The sequence below is a fragment of the Alosa alosa genome, chromosome 13, assembly GCF_017589495.1.
Source record: "Alosa alosa isolate M-15738 ecotype Scorff River chromosome 13, AALO_Geno_1.1, whole genome shotgun sequence".
Lineage (NCBI taxonomy): Eukaryota > Metazoa > Chordata > Actinopteri > Clupeiformes > Clupeidae > Alosa > Alosa alosa.
This window is the reverse complement of record NC_063201.1, coordinates 2,387,921-2,415,588: the sequence shown is the minus strand read 5'-3', so window position 1 is coordinate 2,415,588 and position 27,668 is coordinate 2,387,921. Positions and strand designations below refer to the sequence as shown.

Below are 27,668 nucleotides of genomic sequence, written 5' to 3'. Positions count from 1 at the left end.
CATTAGCAGGGCTCTGGTATTAGCATCTCCGTGGTTTATGTTTATTGCCGTGGGCAAGAACGGAATCGTGACACTGCAGACATTGGTAAGTGATGTAAGTGATCAACAATGATGTTGTCGTGCGTGTTGTTGACTACATCGCGCTGCAACTAGCGTATTGCAACTCCGGGGAGCTAAATACATTAATTAATAGTAATACGACTACAATACGATAAACATGCAGCTCCTTTGCTCTGCGAGATAACGTTAGCGTGCTAAGAACACATTTGCAAATGCTTAACTAACAGTATAACATGGACGAAAAGATTGTTAATGTGAATGCTTGTTGCCACGAACCTTACCCAGTGCAAACCTGAAAGCTTAATACCAGAGCAGTAACCGCATACAGTAACGTTAAGGCATACGTCCTCCCCAAAGAGTATCATTTAGCTGTCCGCATGCTAACTGGTCTTATGGTCATAACACAACACAACACATGGCTAGTGCGTTGTTGTTACCCAGCATTGGGAGTACAAAACAGTACACATGTACAAGTGCTAGTGACGTTGATTATTGCCACTGTCATCCCGGATGGTTTTGTAAGGGTAGAAGAAAAGACAGTCAAACGTTATAACAGTCCCAACTTTAGTGCGTGAGCACATGTGTATGGTCGTCCTATGGTCGTGCAACGTTAACTAGCAGCTACGGTTAATTCATCAGTGGAAGACTGCCACAGGCACATAAGTTCAAGTTATTGATCGCCAAGTCGTGGGCATTGGATAAGTCAGTTTATAAGTTGAATTACTGATAAGGGCATGATGTGGCAGGAGATTGGCGGGAAATTGGGGACATGGCATGAATCCAGGGGAATGGAAGGGCGACTGACGGTGACGGCACCACGTAGGTTTTTTATTTGCATCCACGTTTCGGAATGTGCGATAAAGCAGATGAGCTAGCCTACAGCAGTTCTGTCATATAACTTGTAAAGATGACTGCAAAGTAAACTGGGGGTGGAGATTTGCAGCTGGATACGAGGGCCGCATCATCGGTTTCGTATTGTGTTTCATGATACTATCCCGGCAGAAGGAAAGGGAATCTCGACCTGTGCCCCTTGTTCATTTATATTTCATGAATTTCCACTATGCCTGTACAGTAAGATGCAGTGGTGTCCCTGATATGCACAAGGCCAAGCTTCAGACTGCCTCGCGTCTACCTCCACCGATTAAAAAACGCCGCGAGACACTCGAGTTAAGTTCTCACTCAATGTGGATGTAGACTGATGCAAACAGAAACAGTATGGTGGTAATTTCTTCCCACTCTTTCCACTCTAATCAGTGGCATATTTATTACTTTCGTTGCTCTTACGCCATCTGTCGATGGTCGTGTTTCTAGCAACGTTTTATTGACCTTCCTGAGAGAATGGAAAACGAAACTTATATTCAATTGTTAAATTTGCGCCATATAATACGCCTCACATTGCCTCGGGGATCATTGCAAACTCAGAGATTTGGTTCTTCTTTTACGGTCAGACACAAATTGCAAGTTATTTGTCGGCTAGACGAATGTAGTTTGGTTATTTACCTTCCAGACATCATCAGAGCACATTGACGAGCACGGCACGAGGAATCTAACCGCGCATCAACTCCAGACAGTGTCTTTAGCTAGCGGGACTTTTAATAGCTTTAGTTTTTGTCTTGACTATCTACAACGTAATTTGTTGTGTTTAAACGATTATGCCGTCTTCCGGGTGGATTCAGTACCTGAACGTGTTATTTGGTAACTTGGAAATCACACGGTGGAGTCCTATTGCTGCTGTAGCCTGCTGTAGGCCTAGCATGCGCTAAGATTTCATGACATTTAAAGGTAACGTTACGTTTTGCTTGTTGTGTTTAAACAGGTGTAACTTTACACTTCGTGATGCATCATCCTCCTAGCTCATTCGGTATTCATAAACACAGTTAGCTTTTGCAGCCCTTAAATATAGAATTTGAAAGCAGAACTGGAAATGGCCCTCTACACCGGAGTTTCTAGTGGTTGTGGCAATTCAGTGGCCCTTGTCTTCTGGCATATCTTACTGCCATATAATGTTATTATCTTATACTGTTAGGCTTCACACGGTAGCCTTTTTAGCCACACGCGAATTCTAGAAGTCACTGTGTGGTCCAAATGTGATATGAGAGAAGGCAGACATAGACTGCCTCTGGTCTCATGTGAGGGATAAAATGTTAACTGATCATGATTTTTTCCCCCACAAGGTGTAATCCTACATTTATTATGCATGAAAGGTTGATTTTATTAAGTGACACTTTTAGGCTGAGTTTCACACTATGTGTAATCTTACTTCCAGGCGCTTCTCTGAGTTGTGCTAGTCTCTTGTGAACTATTGTCCCTTTTCAAGCCTGCCCGTTTGTCCTTGACATAAATGCTGGTCTCTTTCGCTGGACCTGTCTCACTTTCCCTTCTCCTCGAATTATCCACAAACTCTCAGTTAGGCCAGAAATAAAATGGGATTGTCACAGTTAACATTAATTTTTAATCTCTGTCTCTCACCAGGTTATAGAGTTACAGCTCATGTGCAGCACAGAGACCTTATAAAAATGCGGTGGTGACCGTAACTTGAGGTGGTGTGTGTTACTGGCGGATCGTTGTGAAAAAGCGCCTGCACGCACTGTGTCTGGACGTTAAAAGCAACGCCTCTTCTTTGCCTCCTCCTTTCTCTCTCCCCCCTCGACCTGTCTGGCTGGCTCATTTTCATTTCTTCTCTTTCTGGCTTTCTGTTTCCTCTTCTCAATCTCTCTTATCATGCACTGCCTCTTGCTCTCTCAGGTGAAGGCCACCCCAGTCTGACTGCCCAGCCCTTCGGCTCCCTCCCTCACGCCCCCTGCCCACTGAGCTATGAGCAGAGGCAGAGGAGGGCCCCCAACAGAGCACCAACGATTCTTCCAGCCGCGTCATCCAGGCAAACCCCGAGTCGACCCAGGTCGTCCGCCATTTGGCCCAAGGAACCAAAGCCCCAACTCCTTTCACGACAGGCGTCCGCCACTGCCTCCAGCTGCTCCCAGTCCGTGTCCTCCTTTCGGAGGTCCCTCTCGCATTCCACCTTACGCTGCCCCACTAGCCGGCCCCGGCCCTCCTAACTTCCGCGACCAACAGGAGCGCTTCCTGCGGGGTCTGACCTCCCAGGCTCCCCTGTTCCACGGCCCGGCCAGCTTCACCAATCACCCGTCAGAGGGCAGAGGCTTCGGCCAATCCCACAGTGCCTGGCCGCGAGCAAGTGGTCGCACCTCTGGTCGAGGCAGCTGGAGGAGCTCCAGGCCTGCGGACTGCCCGCCCCCCTTGCCTAAAAAACAGTCGGTCCGCTGGATTAACCAGCCCCCAACCCATCACCCACAACCACACCCTGACAACCAGCCCCCAACCCATCACCCACAACCACACCCTGACAACCAGCCCCCAACCCATCACCCACCACCACACCTTGACCGGCACTGGGACCGAGACCGCAGTCTCTCCTCCCTCTCCGACGGCTTCCGAGCCCTGAGATTGGACTACAGCAGCCCCAGGCGTTATTGGGGTGCTGACCAGACATCGTCTAGCACCTCCACAGCGCCACCTAGCACCAGTAGCGGCAGCAGCAGCAGGGGCAACGGCAGACCGTGGCAGGACCCAACCGCCCACTCCATCACACTCACCCCTGAGATCCAGCAGCGTGTCCAGCAGGCGCTTGCAGCCCTCGGCCCCGGGGAGGCTCTCCAGGCCCGGCCACTGGCCAAGAGGTTGCACCTGCCCAAGAAGGTGGTCAACAAGGCACTGTACGCGCTCGCCCACGAGGGCCAGGCCAGTAAGCAGGGCGACGCGCCCCCTCTGTGGACACTGAGTGGAAACGAACGGGGCACTGCAGGGGCATCAGTGGAGAGCATCGGCGCGCCGTCCGTTACGCTCGTGAAGCAAGAGCCCACCTCTCCCACCACAGCCCAGCGGCAGCAGGCCGAGAGGACCGAACACTCTGTGAGCGAACAGCTACAGTGGCCTTGTGCTATAAAGACCGAATTTGAGGAAGAGGAAGGATACGAGGAAGAGGAAGAGGTGGACGACAACGACGATTACCAGTCGGATCCTCGCAGGGAGAAAGAGTCTCCTACTTTTAATTTGTTGAATCCAGCTGGCGATCTCTGGCGAGGGGGTCGCACCGAATCAGTTTTCTCAGGCCCAGAGCTCCAGCCCAGTTTGGGTTCCGCCACCGTCGGAAGCATGGCCGACTTGCGAGAACAACGCGAGCGTGTGCTCCAGTACCTGCACGAGACGGGCGAGGCCAACGCGCTGCTCATCGCCAAGAACCTCGGCCTGCGCACGGCCAAGCAGGTCAACCCGCTGCTCTACGGCCTGGAGCAGCAGGGACAGGTGAGCCGGCAGGCCGAGGTCACTCCGCCGCTCTGGCGGCTCAGTGAGCGCATCCTGCGCCAGCGCAAGGCCAAGCAGCCGCGCCAGGAGGCAGCCCCCCCCGGCGACGCGCCCATGTTGGAGGAGTGCGGCGTCAGAGGCACCCTGGGAAACGGAACGACGGTGGCGTCGGCGGCCATCATGCCGAGCCTGGAGCCCAGCCCTCCGGGCGAGGAGTTCCCCTCGCTCCCGTTCCCAGCGATTGTCGGGTCGCAGGCGAGCGAGCATAACGGGGCGGGAGGCGGCGCTACCGCGGGCACTGCTGCCGTGGCAACAGACTCGGCCGAGTGGGCGTCGGACGACATCCCGGAGTTCCTGAACGTGATCAGCCAGGCGGAGCAGCAGCAGCTGCAGCAGTGCGGCGGGGTGGTGGGGGGCGCCCAGAGGCGGGCACGGTGGCCGTGTCGCTGGCCGCTCCCCCCCCCCACCCCAGCACGCTGGAGGCCAGTCGACGCCAGAAGCTGCAGGAGGTGCGTAGCAAGAACCCCGTCAGCGGCCTCATGGAGCTGGCACAGTACCTGGGGCAGACCTGCGAGTTCCTGCTGCTTGACCAGTCCGGGCCCTCCCATGAACCCAGGTGTGTGTGTGTGTGTGTGTGTGTGAGAGAAGAGGAGTGTTTGTCTCTCTCTCTATTTTGAGTGTAGCGTGTTACGTGTGTTGCAGCATGGACTACTAAAAGCTGATTCCTTAATCGCTGTGAAGTTGCATCTAGAAAGTTGAAAGACAAGGTGCACTTCAAAGTGGTGGCCAGCATGATCACAAAAAGGACATCATCAAGATGCCACGTCATATTATAAATAGAATAGATTATTAGATATAGTTCATTGTTTAAAAGAAATATATATATATGTTATATTTGTCTATGTGTCACACATGATTCTTGTTTTGTACTGTGTGTGTGTGTGTGTGTGTGTGTGTGTGTCAGGTTCCGCATGCAGGTGATGCTGGACGGGCGGCGTTTTCCCGTAGCTGAGGCGTCCAATAAGAAGGTGGCGAAGAACTACGCGGCGGCGGCCACGCTGAAGGTGCTGCAGAGGGAGATGGGGGGAGCGGAGGAGATGGAGGAGGAGGTCGAGGAGGTCAGCGCTATGGCCCCGGACACCGACACCATAGAGGAGTTCGCTGTGAGTGACAGGGCTGGAGGGCCGGGACTTCCTTTGCTGGGTGTATGGAACAGGAAGGACTTAAGGTCTTAACATGTCTGATTGGAGTACCTTATTGTATTTTGTTAATGGAGAAAGTGGTAGTCTATGTCTATAGCTGTTATTGTCAACGCCACGTTTCTGACCCCCCCCCCTCCTTCACTTGGTTCTTTGGCTTCTCTTTTCTTCTTCTTTGGTGTTCTGCCTTTCCTTATTTTTCTCCCCTCTACTTTCATGACCCCCAATCCCAACTTCGCCCTGTGTGTGTGTGCACGTGTGTGTGTGTGTGTGTGTGCTCTGTAGAGTGGGGATTCTGCTCCTCCTGCCTTGGCGCGCTCTCTCCCTGGTGGGAAGAACCCCGTGTCCATGCTGATGGAGCACAGCCAGCGGAGCGGCGACGCCATCGAGTTCATCAACACGCGCCAGGAGGGCCCGCCGCACGACCCACGGTAACACACACACACACACACACACGCCAGGAGGGCCCGCCGCATGACCCACGGTAACACACACACACACACACACACGCCAGGAGGGCCCGCCGCATGACCCACGGTAACACACACACACACACACACACACACACACACGCCAGGAGGGCCCGCCGCATGACCCACGGTAACACACACACACACACACACGCCAGGAGGGCCCGCCGCATGACCCACGGTAACACACGCACAACACACACTCACACTCACTCTCACTGAAACCACATCACATGATGTTGTGTGTACACACACACACATACACACACACACACATATACATATGCCAAAGGGATGTGCTACCTCCTGAAAACACATTCTCACAGAGACTACATCACATGATGTTGCATAGATAAATACGACACACACCCAGAAAGAGGGATAGCGGAGGGGTGTTCTGCCCCCAGGAAGGGACACGCTCAGAGGCTACATCCCATGGCTTTGCACGCACACATGCACACGCACGCACACGCACACACACGCACACACACGCACACACACGCACACACACGCACACACACGCACACACACGCACACACACGCACACACACGCACACACACGCACACACACACACACACATGCTGGAAGGTTGTTATTGCCCAAGTACCACATAGCCCAATAGCCCAGACCACACAACACCACATGTGGGAACAACACATGCTTGCACATCTCTGCCCACAGAAGACAAACACACACACACACACAGAGCTGTCTCCCTCCATGCTCCCGCAGAGTTAATTCTAAAACACTGCAAACATGTCTTCCCTGTTTAGTGTTCGCATTAGGCAGTGTGAACAGTGCCCTCTCTCCCTCTTTCTGTCCTCCTCTCAATATTCCCCTCTCTCTCTCTCCTCCCTCCTCCTTGTGGCCATCCTTCCTCAATTTGACCTCTCTCTCTCTCTCTCCCCTCCCTCCCCCCTCTCTCTCTCTCTCTCCCCCCTCACCTCCCTGTGGCCATCCTTCTGAATTTGACCTCCTCTGAGCTCTGGCTGTTTCTATTTGCGTCCTCTCTTGCATGCCTTGCACAATAGCCTTCTGTCTATCCCTCTCATTTGTTTCTCTGCTCTTTCTCTCTCTCTCTGTTTACATGCTTTCAGTCTTCCACTGGGGAGCCCAGAGAACTCATGTTTACTTTTATGCTTTGGTGGAACGGTACAAAAGAAGTCACGGTTCGGACATCACGGTTCGGACATCACGGTTCGGACATCACGGTTCGGACATCACGGTTCGGACATCACGGTTCGGACATCACGGTTCGGACATCACGGTTCGGACATCACGGTTCGGACATCACGGTTCGGACATCACGGTTCGATACGAGTTCGGTACAAGGGAGGGAAAAGCAAAACAAAGATGCAGAAGGCAATATGTTGTTATTGTTTATGTATCAGGCTGTACCACCTCCAGTAGTGTCCTACAGTATCTCCCCTGAGCTAGCTGCAACAGCCTGTAGTGTGTAAAGTAAGATGTAAACAGGTAACAAGTATCCTACATCATCTCCAGACTCCATCTGTAACTTGTAAACAAAAGAAGACAATCGGCTATAAAACTGCAAATGGGCCTACAGCATCTCTTATTAGTCACGTAACTTTACCCTTCGACGTTACTCACCGTAGCATGGTTTGTTTATTAGCCTGGTTAGCGTTGACACTTAATACTTAGGCTAGCCTACTGCCAGCTCTTCATGTGAGTAAGAGCACAACACAAGTTGCCCTAACATAAAGGTAATCACCACGCGGTTAACATCACTTTCTGTCATTACAAAATCATTTTGAGCTGTAGGTTTTGGCCCTATTTGTATCTGAAGGCTGGTGAAGCACTGTAGGGAGAAGTTTTTTTTGTCTCTTTTTCAGTGATTGGTAGCCTACATCTGGGTGATGGCTTCGATGTGTTTCCACTCACATAGCCTACCCAACAACTGCCTAACAACAATGCTGACACACAGTCCTGGTCTTATCCATCACTCTCCCGCCTGTATTACTGACTAACTGACCGGGAAACCCGATGTCGACTTCGCAAAACAACTGTGACCTACCTAGGATCCAATCAGAGCTAAGGCGGGGCTACAGATTAGGGGTGCATTTGTGAATTCAATCCGTCACGCTTTGGACACTTGCACGAGTGTGTGACACACTGAATTCGCACACAAGTTTGATTTATTTTTATACCGTGTATTCTCCTATAAAATTCATGCACCGCACCGTGACGCCCGTACCGTTTGGGTTCAATATGAATACATGTACCGCTCCACCCCGTGTGTGTGTGTGAGGGAGAGAAAAGGGATTATTTGACTTTCAGAGACTTTATTTTTGACTTTTGAGACTTTCATATATGGCCTTACTTGTTTATCTGACTGCCAAAGCACAATCGGCTCACTTGCAAACACCTCTGTGAAGATCGGTAGCCCTGCGCTCACAGCCAGCGGTGATCCAAACATGTGGAAGTCTGCTTTTCAATCCGCTCAGCCTCACGTGACTCCCCGTCTCGCCACAGGTTCATGTTCCGGGTGAAGGTGGGCGACAGTCTCTTCACAGAGGCCTCGGCGCCCAGTAAGAAGGCAGCACGCCAGCTCGCCGCCGAAGAGGCCGTCAAGGAAATGCTCTCCGACGGACGGCTGCAGCTCAACAAGGTGCTGACCAAGACTTAGCAGAGAGAAAGGGAAGAGGGAGAGGGGGATGAAGGAGAGGAGAGGGATGCAGGAGAGGAGAGGATGATTGAAGGGGGCCTTGAGGGAGAGGGGGACCTAGGAGAGGAGAGGGGCCTTGGAGAGGAGAGGGGGCGGAGGGAGAGAGGGGGCCTTGGGAGAGGAGGGGACAAAGGAGAGGAGAGGATGATTGAGAGGGGGACGCAGGAGATGAGAGGGGGATGCAGGAGAGGAGAGGGGGATGAAGGAGAGGAGAGGATGATTGAGAGGGGGACCTTGGGGAGAGGAGAGGGGGCCTTGGGAGAGGAGAGGGGGCAAGAGGAGAGGATGATTGAGAGGAGAGGGGGATGCAGGAGAGGAGAAGGGGATGAAGGAGAGGAGAGGATGATTGAGAGGGGGACGCAGGAGATGAGAGGGGGATGCAGGAGAGGAGAAGGGGATGAAGGAGAGGAGAGGATGATTGAGAGGGGGACGCAGGAGATGAGAGGGGGATGCAGGAGAGGAGAAGGGGATGAAGGAGAGGAGAGGATGATTGAGAGGGGGATGCAGGAGAGGAGAAGGGGATGGAGAGAAAAGGTGCCTGAAGGGGTAATAAAGGGTGCCTGAAGGGGTAATAAAGGGTGCCTGAAGGGGACGGTGAGCAGGTGCTGAACTACCAGAGGGGGCAGCAAGGAAGCTCCCTTAATGAGAAGCCCTGCACAATAGGCCTCTGAAGTTCGCCTATAAGGAGATGATCCGCTATCTTTTAGTTCTGTTAGACTCTTGCGGGGACAAGAAATATGAAATGCTGATGTTCTGCTCTTCACACGTTTGCCCTCTGCCTTCGAGTGGGTATTGGGATGTTCGGTACGTTTAGATGGCCAACTTTGATTTCTCCTACCCCAGAGCTAACTTGCAAGGACTTCAGAGGCTTACACACTTTCGCTGTGTTATGACTGAAAAAATATGAATTGGAAAAGGGTGTGATTTAGAGACATGTTGCACAACAGGAAAACATCATTTTAAACAAGAAAAAAAATCATACACGACTATGTATGGAGCACTTTTGCAATCTCTCTCTCTCTGTCTCTCCCTCTCTCTCTCTCTCTCTCTCTCTCTCTCTCTCTCTCTCTCTCTCTCTCTCTCTCCCCCTCTCTCTCCCTCTCTCTCTCTCTCTCTCTCTCTCTCCATCAGCCCCAGCCCAGTTTTCTGCCCGGTGTGGATGCAGGTGTGGGCAGTGCCATGCAGACCCCAGCTCTGCCGGCGTGCCCGTCGCTGCCCCCCCTGAGTGCGGCCGAGCTGCAGCGGGCACATGAGGCGGGCGTGGGCGACCTCATCAACCACCTGAACAACAACGCCGTGTCCGGCCTGCTGGAGTACGCCCGCGCGCGCGGCTTCGCTGCCGAGATCCGCCTGGTGGGACAGAGTGGCCCGCCGCATGAACCCAGGTACGCACGCACACACACACACACACACACACACACACACACACACACACACACACACACACACACACACACACACACACACACACACACACTATAATGGGTACCTGCCCATATGTATACACACACACACACACACTATAATGGGTACCTGCCCATATGTATACACACACACACACACACTATAATGGGTACCTGCCCATATGTATACACACACACACACACACTATAATGGGTACCTGCCCATATGTATACACACACACACACACACACACACACACACTATATAATGGGTACCTTGCCCATATGTATACACACACACACACACTATAATGGGTACCTGCCCATATGTATACACACACACACACACACTATAATGGGTACCTGCCCATATGTATACACACACACACACACACTATAATGGGTACCTGCCCATATGTACACACACACACACACACACACACACACAAATACAAATACAAATATTCTACACTGATATAGGAAAGCTGTCCTGAGGCTTGTAGACTGGCAAACACGCACGCAGAAACACACCTCAGCGCACTGCAAGAGAAGAGGAGCTGTGCCCTAACAGATAGAACGAACACACACACACACACACAAAGAGAAGAGGAGCTGTGCCCTAACAGATAGAACACACACACACACACACACAGAGAAGAGGAGCTGTGCCCTAACAGATAGAACGAACACACACACACACACAAAGAGAAGAGGAGCTGTGCCCTAACAGATAGAACACACACACACACACACACACAGAGAAGAGGAGCTGTGCCCTAACAGATAGAACACACACACACAGAGAAGAGGAGCTGTGCCCTAACAGATAGAACAACCCTCCTTTGTAGACACACCCTCTCCAGGTGTGCATGATGTGCTAATGAGTTAGTCCCATGGAGGTATTATATATAACTGGAGAGAGTGACTATGTCCCGCCCCTATTCATTTCAATGGCCAATGCTTCAAAGTCTGAAATTGACCACAGCCATCTTTTATGAACATGGCGTTTCATGGGCAGGGGCGTCGGCAGCCGATTTTGTCAGGGTTTCAGCCCTGAATGTTTTGAGTGTAGCCCCGAATGTATTTTGCAAAGTTGACTAACAAATATGAAACCATTATTCTGATGGTGCATTGAAACTGTGAGATGGGACGGACCTGTTTATCAAACAGAAAACAGGACATGCATGGATTTCCTCTCACTCTCCTCCATGCAGCAGGACTTGAATGTTACCTTACCATAAAACATCATTTGGAACGTAGGCTACTTAGTGCGCGCGCTCGCATGGGAGAGAGAGAGTTACAGTCAGTCAGTTCCAGGGTTGGGCATGTCATTGTTTGCATTTCCTATTTTGAATAAGAAAGTTATCAGAAAGGAAATCATAAAGGCAACAAGGACAAGGAGGTGGTGGAGTTATGCTGTTGTCGTGTAGGTCACAAGTTCAGGTTTGTTATCAGCCTGCCCTGCACTCACTTGCCTACAGTTTGGAGCTGGCCAAACAGTGATGGCCTATCTTGGCTAGTTAGGTACTTTGCCTTTGTAGATTTGAATTAGTGAGTATTCAATGATTCGTTCTCCCTGAAATCAAGGTGGTACAAATGAGGCTAGAGTTGGAAGCAGGAAGGGCAGACAAAAGGGCGATTATGAGAACCGTTTAGAGTTAGACTCAATGGCTAAGCCCCGAATGTTTTTAACTGCTGGCGACTCCCCTGTTCATGGGTGCTCGTTTCCGACACCAGCTAGAATTAGCCAATCAGGGTTCCACGTTACAGACGGAGACAACGTAAGTTACAACGGTATGTCGTTGATGAAGATTGGATATTCCCTCAGAGGAAAAGAAGTTGTTTGGGAACGTGCTTCACCTACGCTCGTTATAGGTGCAAATGTATTTCATTGGTTGGGATAACGTTTTGAGGATGGTGGTGTAGAAGTTTGCCCCTCGTCTCGAAATCCTATAATGTGATGTTCGTAATATAATAATCATGGTGAGTCAATGTTGACTAAGGATTCACTGTAGGCTACACAAATAATCATCCCTAAATGCTTTGGACTGGCTGTATTAAGCCATTAAGTGCGCAATATGTAGGCTATCCAACAAAAATGACTAATAGCTGGGATTTTTGTTGCACCCAGTGTGAATTTTCAGCTTGTTAAACCTATTTGCATCCCATCCCTTTTGCGCACATCCCTCAGGTGTATTGTGGTTCGAGCAGCCAGGCATTTCAAGAGTCTGCAACTGTTGTCATGATCAGAAACTTTCCTTTGACGCTATCTAGGCTATTAGTAAAGGGGACAGACAGGGTTGTTAGATATTTGGCTTTTTCCTTGACTGGCAGCCTGACCATTTAAATCAAATGCATAGAAAGCAAACTAAAGTCATAGACATTTATTTTGTTTTAAATCAAGGGGAGACATAGGTTACATGATCCCAACGCTGCGTTGTCATGTAGAACAGGTAGGAACTACAGCCTGTGCGTTTTTAAATAGTTTCCATAGCCTATACAACACAGTGAGTAGGCTAATAATTGGATTTAGGTCATTGCTACGCATCTTCTTAAATGTACTGTCATAGTCAGTGACCTTGCCAACCCACAATGATGCAATAATGCAAATAATAGTAACCTAATATGACATTTAGTCTTTTTTTTAGCTTAATCCAAGAAGGCAGTCGTTTTATTTGTCGTCTTCCAGAAATGCTTAACCAACATGAACGCTTGTGGCCAACACTAAACTCGTGCATGTGGACGCTCGTGGCCAACACTAAACTCGTGCATGTGGACGCTCGTGGCCAACTCTAAACTCGTGCATGAGCTGTCATCTACCAATCAGCATATACAAACTGGTGCCGGAAGTGGCAACCATGTAACGCCATGTTTTCAAAAATGTCAGCAGCCGAATGCCATCTAATTGGCTGAAGTTAACCCAACAAATCTTGACCCCCTGGTTAGTCCAGCCAGGTCTGTGCTGCCCGTGCACTTACAGCACAAGACCTGAGGGGGGCGCCAGCGCTCGCAGCAACTCACAAGAAGCTAAACGGGTCTGTGCCCACCCCCATGCTCCAGTCGTCAGAAGTGGTAATGTTGCATGGAGGACCTCAAACCCTCATCATAATCTCAGCGGGATGTTCATAACTCATTACACACGCACGCACACACACACACACACACACTCTCACACTCAAATCGTTTCATGCACACACGCGGAGCATATTATATATTTTCAAACCACAGACCATGCCATCAAGGATGTTTTTGCTCCTAACCTAATTTCTCTCTCTCTCTCTCTCTCTCCCTCTCTTCCTCTCCCTCCCTCCCTCTCTCTCCCTCTCTCCCTCTCCCTCTCTCTCTCCCTCCCTCTCTCTCTCAGGTTCACCTATCAGGCCAAGCTGGGAGGCCGCTGGTTCCCTCCGGTGTGTGCCAGCAACAAGAAGCAGGGCAAGCAGGAGGCGGCCGACGCCGCACTACGGGTGCTCATTGGAGAGGCTGAGAAAGCAGCACGCACTGGAGAGATTACTTCCGAGGTACACACACACACACACACACAGTCACTTCTGTACACAGTCACGCACACACATGCACCTCTACATGTGCATGTGCATGTGCATACACACATTTGCATTCCTACACACACACACACACACACACACACACACAGTCACTTCTGTACAGTCACGCACACACATGCACCTCTACATGTGCATACACACATTTGCATTCCTACACACACACACACAATAATAAACATTGATGGTTGAACAGAATGACCCATCAATCACCTGCAGATGTAATTGGTATATGGCAGTTGGTAATTAAGGCTTGTAAGCAACCACTGAGGGTGATCAATCAAACGCGGGGCTTTTTGGGCAGCTCAAAGCCGAGCCGCCAGGGACCAAAAACAAACGCTGATGCATTGAGATGGCCGGAAGTGGCTCGAATAGAGAAGAAAAGCCGCTGAAGTCCCCACGGTGGGCCTTCCATTTCCCATTTTAAAAGCGTTTGTCTCCAAAAAGAAAAAAAAAACGAGAAGATCAATCCAGGCTAATTGAGTTTGATTCCCATCTACCAAGTTGAGTAGACTGGAGTTGTTTTTTTTGTTTTTTTTTATCAGCGACAGTTCAAAACTTTGCGAGCTATTGTGTCGCCATACAATCACTTCTATCATGCTCATCGTCATTTCAAGTAATATGGTTTATGTAACGTGGCCTTTCGAGGCTATTAGATGCCTGGGACACTTGAGTTCTATCCACCCCCGTCAGGAAGTAAGCACAAACTGCGCAGAGGCCTTGGAGTGATCGTTCAGCTCTCCGTGAGCATTCCACCATGTCATTTAGTGTTCTATAATTGAGACGCATCAGAGGCGCTTTGTGGGTGATGGTTTGGCTGATGTATTTGCCTTGTGTAATCTGTGTTATATGTCCATCTCAGACACACACACACAGCTCTGCACACTGCAGTGCCTCTGATGAAGTCTTAATTTCCGCTCTGTGCCAGGTAAGGCGCCTGGTGGTCACTGAGGGCGGGGTTGTTTAAGAAGCCCACTAAAACCGAGTCTCACAGCAATGAGGACAACCTGTCTTTTTTTTTCTTGCTTGTTTGCCTCCTTTCATTTCCAACTTCTTTCTACCCCCTCTCAGCTGCCTGTAACAGGTAGCACCCTCCATGATCAGATCGCCATGCTGAGCCACCAGCGCTTCAACGCACTCACAGCCCGCATACAGCACAGCCTTCTGGGTAGGAAGATCCTGGCCACCATCGTCATGCGGAAGGGTGACACCCTGGGGACAGTTGTCAGTCTGGGGACAGGTAACACACACACACACACACACACACACACACACACACACACACACACACACTACAGAGGTCTGCATTCATGAGACTAGTGCAGTGCCCGTCCAAACAGCAGGTAGGCCTGCTGTGACAAATAGCATGATGGGGAATAACAGAATAATGAATACTAATTATTATATTATAATATAATAAATGTGCAGTGAGCAGCATTCAGCAATGAATACTGATTATTATATTATAATAAATGTGCAGTGAGCAGCATTCAGCAATGAATACTGATTATTATATTATAATAAATGTGCAGTGAGCAGAATTGAAGCCTGGCTATATTTGACCTTTTTTACAGATCAAAATGACAAGCCTAACAGCTGTTTTGAGTCAAGGCTATATATTTAGCAGTGTTTCCCATACATTGACTTATTTGTGGCGGCCCACCACAATATCAACACTGACCACCACACAATGATTTTCCATGTTGTACTATTTAAATGGGATGGAATTAGTTTATAGTAGAGCTATGTCCACCTTTGCACAGCCTCTCATTGTATCTCAACTACCTACATGCACGTTTAAAGAAAACATTAACAATTAGCAATTGTTGGCATAAAAGTCGACTGGCTAAATTGTGCTTAAATCTCCATCATAACCACGCTGCACTAATTTGTTAAAAACTGTTGAATTCAAGTTAATTCTGCAAACCTACCACCACAAATAGAATTCAGTTCTGTGGGAAACACTGATTCAGCCTGTTGAATAACTTGATGGAGAAGACAAACCATTCTGTGGAATGATGCATCATCAAATGAAATTTGCAACGATGTGAAAATAATCTCTGGTAGCCTATAAGTGACATCACGCTCTGTCTGCCACTCGTTGTCTGTAGCTGATCAAAATGACATAAGCCTAAAGCTTTGAGATAAGGCTATTTACCCTGTTGAGGCTATTTACCCTGTTGAGGCTATTTACCCTGTTGAGGCTATTTACCCTGTTGAGACTATTTACCCTGTTGAGTAAACTTGAGAGAGAAGACAAACCATTTTCTTTTGGCTTTTTCCACCCCCAAAACCCCAAACCACATGGGGAAGAAGACCTAACACTGCCTTTCTTCTGTGCAGGGAATCGCTGTGTTAAAGGCGAGGAGCTGAGTCTTAAAGGGGACACGGTTAATGACTGCCATGCAGAAATAATTTCCAGACGAGGGTTTATCAGGTATCTATGTGGCCCTCCTCCCCCACCCTTCTCTCCATCCTCTGCTCTTGCCCCTCTGCTCCTCCATCTTGCCACATAGTTGAATTAGCAGCATGGGTGTCATGTTGCAGTGTTGGCCTGATGGAGGAAAGAGAATCCACTTCCTGCAGTACAGTAGATCAGCATCTCTCTCTCTCTCCTCTCTCTCTCTCTCTTCTCTTCTCCCTCTCTCTCCTCTCTCTCTCTCTCTCTCTCTCTCTCTCTCCTATCTCTCTCCTATCTCTCCTCTCTCTCTCTCTCTTCTCTCTCTCTCTCTCCTCTCTCCTCTCTCATCTCTCATCTCTCTCCTCTCTCTCTCCTCTCTTCTCTCGCTCTCCTCTCTCTTGCACTCTCAGGTTTCTCTACAGTGAGTTGATGAAGCACCTGGAGGGATCAGAGGAGAGCATATTTGACACGGCAGAGGACAATAAGCTCCAAATCAAGCCTGACATCACCTTTCACCTGTACATCAGGTGAGTACCTGCCTGGACACGCAGACACACACAACTATATGAAACTACCGCCATGCTTTGAGCCCCAGTCACTTTGAGTGACCACATTGCATGCCCTCTCAAGCTGATGAGCACAAGACAACTTAATGAGCAATGTTGCAGAGCAGTGTTCCTTAGTATTGTGGTTATGCCATGTTCCCATTAATATTGGCCAACCTTTTTTTTTCTAAAGAACTTTAATCTATCAGTAGGGAAATTTTGATGATCATCCAATCAGATAACATGGAACAGGTTATGTGGTTACCCATGTATTTCAGCATAAATCATAAGATCTTTTCTTTCTTTCTCTCTCACTCTCTCTCTCTCTCTCTCTCTCCCCCTCTCTCTCTCTCTCCCTCGCTCTCTCTCTCTCTCTCTCCCTCGCTCTCTCTCTCTCTCTCTCTCTCTCTCTCTCTCAGCACGGCTCCATGTGGCGATGGGGCGTTGTTTGACAAGTCGTGCAGCGAGTCGGCCACAGAGGCAGGCTCCGGTCACATGCCCCTCTTCGAGAACGGCAAGCAGGGCAAGCTGCGCACCAAAGTGGAGAATGGTGAGCGAGCGCGACCTACATCCATGTCCTTCCATGCTACAGGGGCTGAGCACAACAGATGTGTGTGAGGAAACCTCTGGGGTGCAGTTTGTGTGTTTCATGAGGAATTACACAAACCACAGCAGCAGGAAAGCCCCCCCCCCCACACACACACACACACACACACACAGCTCTGGGTATTGATTTGTATGGAGGTGTGGAAATTGGCTGGATCTAATCTTGTGGTTTGAACATAGCCAGTCATCATGTGCATCATGTGCACTCGTTTCTCTCTCTCTGCTGCTCTTTCTTTTCCTCCACCATCACTCTGCTAGTGTGTCGCTTCCCTCCATTTTGTCAATGTGTGTGTATTTATCAATGTGATAAACAGTGATCAAATAAAGGAGTGTCTTTTTTTCTCTCTCTCTCTCTCTCTCTCTCTCTCTGTCTGTCTGTCTGTCTCTGTCAAATAAGCTTTATTGACATGACAAGAGTGCCTGTGTTGTCAAACCATGTATACAGATTCAGTACATAAATATATAAGATAAACAAAACAATGCTGATTAAATAATAGTAATAAGAAGGAAATGAAATGAAAATAAATAATAATAATAATCTGTCTCTCTCTCTCTCTCTCCCTCCCTCCCTCCCTCCCTCTCTTTCTTTCTCCCTCCCTCCCTCTCTTTCTTTCTTTCTTTCTTTCTTTCTTTCTTTCTTTCTTTCTTTCTTTCTCTCTCTCTCTCTCTCTCTCTCTCTCTCTCTCTCTCTCTCTCTCTCTCTCTCTCTCTCTCCGTGGCAGGTGAGGGCACCATCCCGGTGGAGTCGAGCACCATCGTGCCTACGTGGGACGGTATCCAGCATGGCGAGCGTCTGCGCACCATGAGCTGCAGCGACAAGATCCTGCGCTGGAACGTGCTGGGCCTGCAGGGGGCACTGCTCTCGCACTTCCTGCACCCCATCTACCTGAGCTCCATCACCCTGGGTGAGGCCACGGGCCAGCCGCCCCACACAGCCACCGCTCGGCAGCTCACCAGCTAGCTTTGAGTGGAAAAATACCCCCTAGCTCTAAATGGCAGCCAGTTATAACTAGCTTTGAGTGGAAAAATACCCCCTAGCTCTAAATGGCAGCCAGTTATAACTAGCTTTATGTGAAAGAATCCAACATAGTTAGCTCTAAATGGCAGCCAGTTATAACTAGCTTTATGTGAAAGAATCCAACATAGTTAGTTCTAAATGGCAGTAAGTTATAACTAGCTTTATGTGAAAGAATCCAACCTAGTTAGTTCTAAATGGCAGCAAGTTATAACTAGCTTTATGTGAAAGAATCCAACCTAGCTAGTTCTAAATGGCAGCAAGTTATAACTAGCTTTATGTGAAAGAATCCAACCTAGCTAGTTCTAAATGGGAGAAGGCTATCACCACAGTATGCTAGCGTAACAAGTAGCTTTGTGTGCCCTCACTGTAAACGGTAGTTCTAATTTGGTGATTGTGAGAGTGCTGTGTTTGTGCAATCTACCCTTGACATAGGGAGATCTGTTGAAATGCTGGTGTTATTACCGTTCCTACCTTGTCTCTGTGTGCATGGGTTCGCTTGAAGAGCAGGTCTGTGGTCTCGTGATTCAAACTTAAACATGATAACAGTAGGTGACCCGTATGATGCAGACTCCGTAGTTAAGAGAACAAAGCAGCGAGTCTAATGTAGAGATGCATTGGTTGAGCGAATAATGGCATGTCTTGCTACAAATGTGTTGCATGTGTTGCTGTTGCTGGAGGTATTGCTAACAAGTGAATGAGGCCGGACTTGTTGTATAGCTATTTCAAGGAGAATACGAGCACATGCATGAAGTTATAATTAAGCTTTACCCTCTCTATTTAGGATACTTGTACAGCCATGGTCACCTGACCAGAGCAGTCTGTTGCCGATTGGCCAGAGACAATGATGCGTTCCTGAAGAACCTCCCTCCCCAATACACTTTAAACCATCCAGAGGTACACACACACACACACGCCTTTTGGAGACAATTTGTCTGTTTAACGCAAACACATACACACGCACGCACACTAAAGATTATGGTATTTTTGTGAGGTCTTCTCTATTAACCATATGAGCCTACAATATATTATTGCAGTTTCACTGATAATGGTGTCCACTTTCATATTATGCTACCAGTGTCACCGCTGTGATCTTGTGCAGACAAAATGGTCGATAATCTGACTTGATGATATAGCTGATCAATGCAGCTGATCAATGCGTACCAATATTAAGCAATTAGGGATAATAAGTCATCAAACGACTCATTTAAAATGAAATCAACAATGCTAATGTGAATAAAATTGGACTGCCGTTTAATTTGATAATGCTAGTACCGGTGGGATCAAACACTAGATAAAAAGCATGGCCTGCTCTGTGGCATTCGGAAGTCCCCTAGTTACCCTTGGGCTGGGCTGGGCTGGGCTGGGCTGGGTTCTGGGTTCTGTCCCCGCATGGCTTAGGGTCGGTCCAGTTCAACGACGGAACAAACTGTCCGAGTGCCTTACATCTGAATCCTCTCCAGAGGGGAGAACACATGTCATCTGAAGCTGATTGTGTTTTTCAAGATGGAGTCTCTTATCTTGCCTCTCAGATACAAATACTACCCAGCGCTCTGACTGGGCTTGGGGCTATTAGATTATTTGAAGGATAATAATAATGATAATGTTCGGAAACCGAAAATAAACAGATATTGTTTTAAGCCAACAGAGCGCATTTGACACCTCACACTCACACATCTCTCAACGATTGATTTGTTTAATTTCTTTAATTGAAAATGTCAATCAACTAGGCCAACACAATCATAAACAGTGATCAAAAAAGGAGTTTTAACCCCCTCTTTCCTTGTGTGTCAGGTGGGAGGGTGAGCGTGTATGATTCCACACGTCACACAGGTAAAACCAAGGAGTCCAGTGTGAACTGGAGTCAGCCGGACCAGCTGACTGTGGAGGTGTTGGACGGGACCAAGGGCAAAGTGGACGGGTGAGGGATGGCTAGCTCTCCGCTGATGGCACTCTTGTGCTACAGTGCTTGCGCACATGTTGATTTGTCCCATGATTTGCTCTTGATTTGTCCCATGATATGCTTTCTCCAATATTCCATAATAGTTATAGATGAGTGTGTGGTTACATTGGGCCTTTGGAGCCAATTATGTGGAATGAAATGCATTTGTCTCACTTTGTCTCCTTTGTCTCTCCTTTTGGACTCCACCCCCCCCCCCAGACCAAAGCTGGAAGTGTCGCGTGTGTCCAAGTCCAGCCTCTTCCGTCTCTTCCAGGAGTTGTGCAGTCGCGCCGGCCGCGCTGACCTGATGGCGCTGCCCTCGTACGCCCAGGCCAAGATGGCTGCCGGGCCGTTCCAGCAGGCCAAGGGGATCTTCTTCCAGGCGCTCGGCCAGCACGGCTACGGAGCCTGGATCGGCAAACCCCTGGAGGAGAAGAGCTTCGAGGGGAACGACAGCAACGGCGCAACTGATGCTTCTGCCAATGCTTATGCTAATGCTAACTTAGCTATCCACCCCTACAGTGTAGCATACCCTCAGAGCCAGTAAAGCCAGCCGATGGGGAGGGAAGGGGGGGGGGGGGTGATGAGAGAGAGAGAGAGAGAGAGAGAGAGGGATAAGTGAGCTGTGGACAGAGAGGAGTAGCCAGGAGCGAGTGACGTCCCTAGCGGAGAGATTGCAGTGATTGAGTCAGACAGGAGGGGTGCGGGGTGGTCTAGAGGGAAAGCAAGAGGGGGGAAGCTGAAAGAGTGGAGGATGGACGAACTCCTTGGCACTACTGACATAACTCTAGGGGGGTTGTCACAGTAACCAAACTGCAAACAAATCAAGCTCCACAGCTTTTAGGCCTAGATGGTGTTAGTGGTCAAGCAAATCGTTTGGGTAGATGAGTGGGGGAATGTCAAGATGATGATTATTTTAGGAATCCTTTTTTAAATTAATTGTTCTCTCTCTCTCTGATATACAATTTATTAATTGTAGAGATTTATGATATCTCTCTTATATACAGTTATAGAACAGTTATAGAACAATCATACTGTTGACAACCTCATAGCTGGGAAAAACAACTTAATACACATAGTTGCATTTAGTTCTTAAAAAAGTGTCTAGAGTTCACAAGTAAATTCTTTCTGTCAGTCTATAAGGTTCCTGAGTTCCATCCCTAAGTTCCTGAGATACTTCAGCTGTCTGTCAAAGTGTCGTCTACTTCTTTTTGATCCACAGCCTTGTCATGTTTTGCCTGTTCTTATTGTATGTGCTTTACACACACTGAAGAGAAATGTTTTTTTTTTTTTCGTTTTTTTGTTTAATGTAGGTAAAAAATGTATACATAATATACATACAGATACATGTACACACAGATGTGTGTATATATACCCTCTGCACTATTGTGTGTGGATATATATATTTGGATTTGTGTGTTTATGTATATGTATATATTGTATGTATATATTTTATAGATAAATGACTTGTTTTATATTCAACTTTATAAAAATATTGGGGATTGTAAAGGAAGTGTGGCTTCATTTTTTTTTTTTTTTTTAAAGACATAACAAATTAGTGATTTGCCATTATAGGAGTATATGCGAGCGCACACACACAACACACCCTGACGTGTGTGTGCAAGGCCCATCACGGACGTCACTGATTTTGTTTTGGTTTTATTTTTTTTATGATACTCCCATGTTCATTTTACTGAATTATATTTGGTCACTTCTCTGATCTTTGCAGCTGTAACATTCTGAACTGTGAGGACAGGCTGAGGTTCTCTCCTGCAATAAACAGAATGAAAACCAGACTCCCTGAATATGTTTGATCATTTCCTTTAGATAGGCCTATGTGCAGTTATTAACAGAAGCTATGACTACATCTAGTGTCTAGAGTGAATAAATAATGTATCTGAAATAAGAATTAAAAAGGACAAATACAATAAACAATTGAAACAAAACAGAATGGCTGACGATCATCTTCCCCCTCAGTTTGCCCAATGTTCTCCTGATCTAGAGACACTGGCTATAGACCTTGAATAAATTCTTTCAACAACCCTTTTCAGGTTCTATACATCAAGGATTTCTTTGTAATACTTGTGAAAACATTAGTCAATTCTGGAAAAAAAAACTAAAGCTGATTTTGCACTTGTGAATTGATCTCAAACCCCTCAAATCTCAAACTTGGTCTAATTAAGTATAAAAACTGATGAAAAACAAATGGCTTGAACAAATCCTAATTTGAAAGAACTACTGTTTAGTGGGAGTGCCGTTGTAGTGACAGCCCTCAACCTCTAGGAGGAGTCGTGCATACATGGAGAAAGTCTACAGAGTGCTCTCCTTGGTAAATGAGCTTTACAACAAATGTATGCATGAACCTGGGGCAGCTCCTGACTAATGCATGAGTCAATAGACTAGTCTTCAGGCAACTGTCAGGTGTTTGGAATTTGTGTGTGTGTTTAAGTGTATACTATGATTTGCAGAGTCTTAAAAAAACGTACCTCGATAAAAACGGCTGGAGAAGGTCAACAACTGTTTCGGAGAGGGAGCTAATGTCGACCTTTGGCATGCTGGAACTCCACGCGGACACAGGTACAGCCTTCACCTTTTCACTTCTCACCTTTGACCCCTGCCACAGGAGATTTCACAGGCGCACCTGCCCCCGTGGTAAATCCACGCACTGTCACAACGCCCAGGGGGACTTCCTCAGGCAAGACAGGCAAGGACACTCAAGTATGCCACTCTGGGCCTCTTGAAGGGAGAAAGTGGCACTGAAGGAAAGATGTCAACTCCCTGTGCTGTAACTTAATTGAATGAGCACACTGCCAAACAGGCTTCTTTCTACAGGGAGTTGGAATGCACTTGGATAGACAGCAGGGGGAGGAGAGGAAGAGGGGGAAGTATGGAGTGGAAATAGAAAGTATGGCTCCTCGGGGACCCAGGCTCCAAAAGCAGTGATCAATACACCCAGATAAGGCTAAATGAGTGAATGACCGCAGGGAGGGAGGACTGTGGGCAGAGGAGCAATGCATTATGGGGTAGGAGAGGAACATGTGAGATGAGACAGTGAGCATAAAGCATCTGCTATGGTATACTGTATATACTAGTACAGTGTTTCTCAATCTTTTTCAGAACAAGGACCACATAACCAATAAAAAAAAGCTCCACCTTGCTAAAAAAAACCCTACTTCAACAGTATATTACACAATAGGTCTACTCACTGCTTGCTTATTGTCTTTGCACCTTGTTTATTGTGTCAGAGGATTCATATGATTTAAATCGGCGTAGCTTACATAGGCAGTGTTGCAGAACTGTTTGGATTTACATACTAAGTTGGTTCAATATTACAAACAACTCATCTATATTATATTTTACCACGTCTGCTCACGGAGCACTTGAGATAGCTTGCGGACCACACTGAGAAACACTGCACTACATACCTGATTAATTCTATGGTGTTGAATTAGGTCAGTCCACACATGGAAAGGTGTTGGTCCTGACAGGCTGGAAGGCCCCATCCTTAAGAGATGCATAGAACAACTCAGAGGGCTGTTTAAAAAATGACTAGACAAGACACACACAAAGTTCCAGTGATATGGAAAACAGCTGAAATCTTACCAGGCACTTCCTAAGAAACCCAAACCAGTTGGACTGAACGGTTTCAGACCAGTAGCACTGTTGCTATGAAGTGCTTTGAGCGGATCATGTCAATTCGTCTCAAAATGCAAACCCCGACACACACAGTATGGACTCAATTTGCGTACAGAGGCGTTTGCAGACATCTCTTCAGCTTTCAACACCACCCAGTCACACATGTTGCTAGAGAAGCTGACACAGGTGTAAGAGTGGAGGGTGTGAACCAGACTCTTGTATAGTGGAGCCGGACAACACTATATGGGGACGGGTCAGAGTCAGTCAGTCAGTCAACCATAATACCAAATAAGGGTGTGTCACCAGGATGGGTTTTATCACCATTAATTATTTACTTCTTAGCAATTGGACTGATTGTATGCCACCACCATTGTTTGTTTTTCTATATATACTACAGTTTTAAATCGTTTCAATGTTTTGTTTCTGTGTCCTCGATGTCTTAATGTTATTAGATGTTTGGTGTAGTTTTATTGTTATTTATTGTTGTCTGTGCTTAATAAAAACGTTCAATGTGGCTCCCTTGAGTGCAAGACAAATTCACTTTGGGGCAATAAAGGCTTCATTCATTCACTCACTCACTCACTAACTCACTCACTCACTCATTCAGATTGGCCAACTGAAACAGCTAAATCAGGTGTCTCAGAAAAAGGACAACTAACTATTAGACAGCAGAGAGGAAGAGTGGAGCACACTGATTGAATTGGCAGCCTTTTCTAGTGCAAAAGGACTAGACTAAACATCACTCCCCTGCTTTCTAAGAATTCATTTCAGAATTCAACATGCTCATTGTTGTACCTGTGTGCAGGTGTCTGCTATGAGTCTTTTCAGAGGGTTGTAGGAGTCTTACTGTGGCACATATGACTGCAACTTAAAATGGCCTACTGTACTCCTTTATTCCCGATACCAGCACACACCACACCCAGTGATGCCCTTCTACATCACAGGAGAACAGGAGGACACACATGGAAAAGAAAATGGTCACTTACTGAGGTGAGGCTCTGTCCCAATGGTCACTGCTTACTGAGGTGAGGCTCTGTCCCAATGGTCACTGCTTACTGAGGTAAGGCTCTGTCCCAATGGTCACTGCTTACTGAGGTGAGGCTCTGTCCCAATGGTCACTGCTTACTGAGGTGAGGCTCTGTCCCAATGGTCACTGCTTACTGAGGTAAGGCTCTTTCCTGGCAGAGACGCAAACTACATGCTGTTTATCTGATGCTGACTTAATGTGTGTTAAAGTGTGTGTGTGTGTGCGTGTGTGAGAGAGAGAGAGAGAGAAAGAGAGAGAGAGAGAGAGAGAGAGAGAGAGAGAAAGTGTGTGTGTGTGTGTGTGTGTGTCGGGGGTATAAGGATTGTTCTGGGTTTTCCCTCTCACAGCCACCTACACACCAAATGTCTCACAGGAAGTGTCATATTTTTTATGCACACATCACTGAGACACCTAGCATAAGCCTAAATAGTATAAATATAGTAATTATCACTGTCACTGCACCACCTGTTCCAATGAGATCATTCTCAGTCATTCTTTTAAGCTGTCACCCTATTCCACTCTTTAATCTCATGATAGGTTTGTGTGTGTGTGCCTGCTTGTAATGATTTCAATTCAATTTCTATCTGAGTCTAATTTAAGCTGCTTAATGAAGGAGATTGACATTTTGTGTGCGTGTGTGTGTGTGTGTGTGTGTGTGTGTGTGTGTGTGTGTGTGTGTGTGTGTGTTTGTGCACGAGTTTGATGGTGTGGGCCTGGAAATAGATCCGTGAAATGACCATTTGACAAAGGCTGGGGATGGGAATTTGAGCCTTGATGTAAAGCAACTCCCAGTGAATGGAACATCCATCAAGGTAACGGTATGGCCGGAGACAACAAGGTGGGAAATGAGGGTTGGCAGGGAAAAGAGAGCTGAATAAAGGCAAGCAGAGTCATTAACTTGGAATGTTCAGGGAAAAGAGAGCTGAATAAAGGCAAGCAGAGTCATTAACTTGGAATGTTCAGGGAAAAGAGAGCTGAATAAAGGCAAGCAGAGTCATTAACTTGGAATGTTCTGTCGGCAGTGGCCTTCACCTCCCACCTTCAACCCCTCATGTTGTCTGCATCTGTGGAAGCATCTGTCAATATACTACTGGTCTCATGCAGAGGAGACCAACACACACACACACACACACACACACACACACACACATATTTGCACACACACAGAAGGGAATGCTTACAGTGTGTTAAGTATAAGTATATATACATAAGTATAAGTATAATGTGTGTGTGTGCTTCACCTCACTGTGTGCTCTGTGTGTTCACTAATTCACGAATGGGATAAATGCAGAGACCAACTTCCTTCTATACGCACTTGGCCTATAAACCTGATGTACACGTACAGCCATACAGACTTGGACACACACAATTATGTACAGTATACACACATTACACAAACACTCTCCATCTAGCTGAGTCGATATTGCCGGTCTTTTCTCTGACTGACTGACCTTCACGAGTGATGCACATCCTTCAGGACGGACCTGCTACTAATTTCCTGATCCAGGCCAAATCTAACGGAAACTAATATCTCACTTCTAACGTTACATGTCTATCCATCCAGGACCCATGGGATATGGCTTGTGCTGTGTGTGTGTGTGTGTGTGTGTGTGTGTGTGTGTGTGTGTGTGTGTGTGTGGCGTGGCGGCGCCAAGTATGGAGCTACTTACGAGCCAAAAGCACAATTCATAGCCTGGAGATGACTTCACAATACATGATATCCCTCCTCACACACTCCGAACAAACTAGGCTTCAGTCCAACAGCTAAAAAAAAGAAAAAAAGTGGTGTGTGTGTGTGTGTGTGTGTGTGTGTGTGTGTGTGAAATAGACTGCCATGGGCTTTCCCTTTAAAACCTCCACCCACACTCCAACTGTCTCTGAGCAAGTGTCATGTTTGTCATTCACAATCATAGAACATGGTATTAACATATAATGAACATGATGCTTATGTTTGGACAGAAGAGACAAATATCCTGACTGTGTAGCTCTCATTTTTTAAGATGATGTCATTAATGTGAATTAAGGATTAATTAAGAAACCTTAAGTCAACTAGCAAAAGGTTTTATGAGGTGATGCAAATCCTTGTTAAAAAAGTAATGTTTATAATTTCACTTGGGTTTCCCCGTTTAGTTATGACCATAATGTTGTTTGTAGTTTTGTAATTATTAGTGTCTGTTATGTGCATGTTAGTGCCAAGAGACTTTTGATACCACCCTTTGTTATCAGGGTTAGCATCATGTTACATCCCAGTGCTTTTTTCCAGAACCTTTCTGCCCAGCTCTTGCTTCAAACTGTTTACAGAGCAACCTGCCAAAAATGTGCTCTAGCATGTGCTTTGTCAGTTAGGAACAAGCTTGCTTGCATCTATTTAATTACTCCTGGTTCAACTTTCCTAAGGACGATGGAAGGGAAATGCCACGCAGTGTATCAGTGAGGTAGCAACATCTCTGGAACACAGATGATCTCACTGGGTGACATTTAGCCCCCATGTCAATCTTCTATTGGGGACACATGAAGACACATTAGAAAACTAGTACAACACAAATCAGATCAGTCAGGACAACAACCATTGATTAGATCTATGATGAACCCATAAGGGAAGCCTCCTTTGCAGTGAGCGGGGACACTGTAACATTAGAGCATAGCTGAACGCCACACTGAATCTTATTTTGCCATAATGTCTGTGTCAGATGAAACATCTGTTGGAAATATAATTGAAATAATAGATTCCAAATAATTAATCATGAAGTACGTGACCCCTTTTTCGGTAGGCTTTTCAGTTTGTCTCCTAAGAAAT

The 27,668-nt window shown here is 47.2% G+C and overlaps 1 protein-coding gene across 1 annotated transcript; it reads left to right on the top strand.

Annotated features, from left to right (window-relative positions):
* Positions 1–22,004, top strand: adar (adenosine deaminase RNA specific). Its single transcript, XM_048260397.1, is given in 16 exon segments — positions 1–85; positions 2,806–4,803; positions 4,806–4,996; positions 5,345–5,543; positions 5,865–6,010; positions 8,544–8,679; positions 9,868–10,121; positions 13,504–13,657; positions 14,771–14,939; positions 16,043–16,136; positions 16,511–16,627; positions 17,065–17,195; positions 17,974–18,156; positions 19,051–19,165; positions 20,062–20,187; positions 20,428–22,004. Coding segments are annotated over 15 exon segments (4,272 nt in total). The 5' UTR covers positions 1–85; positions 2,806–2,874; the 3' UTR covers positions 20,756–22,004.
* The last annotated feature ends 5,664 nt before the right edge of the window (positions 22,005–27,668 follow it).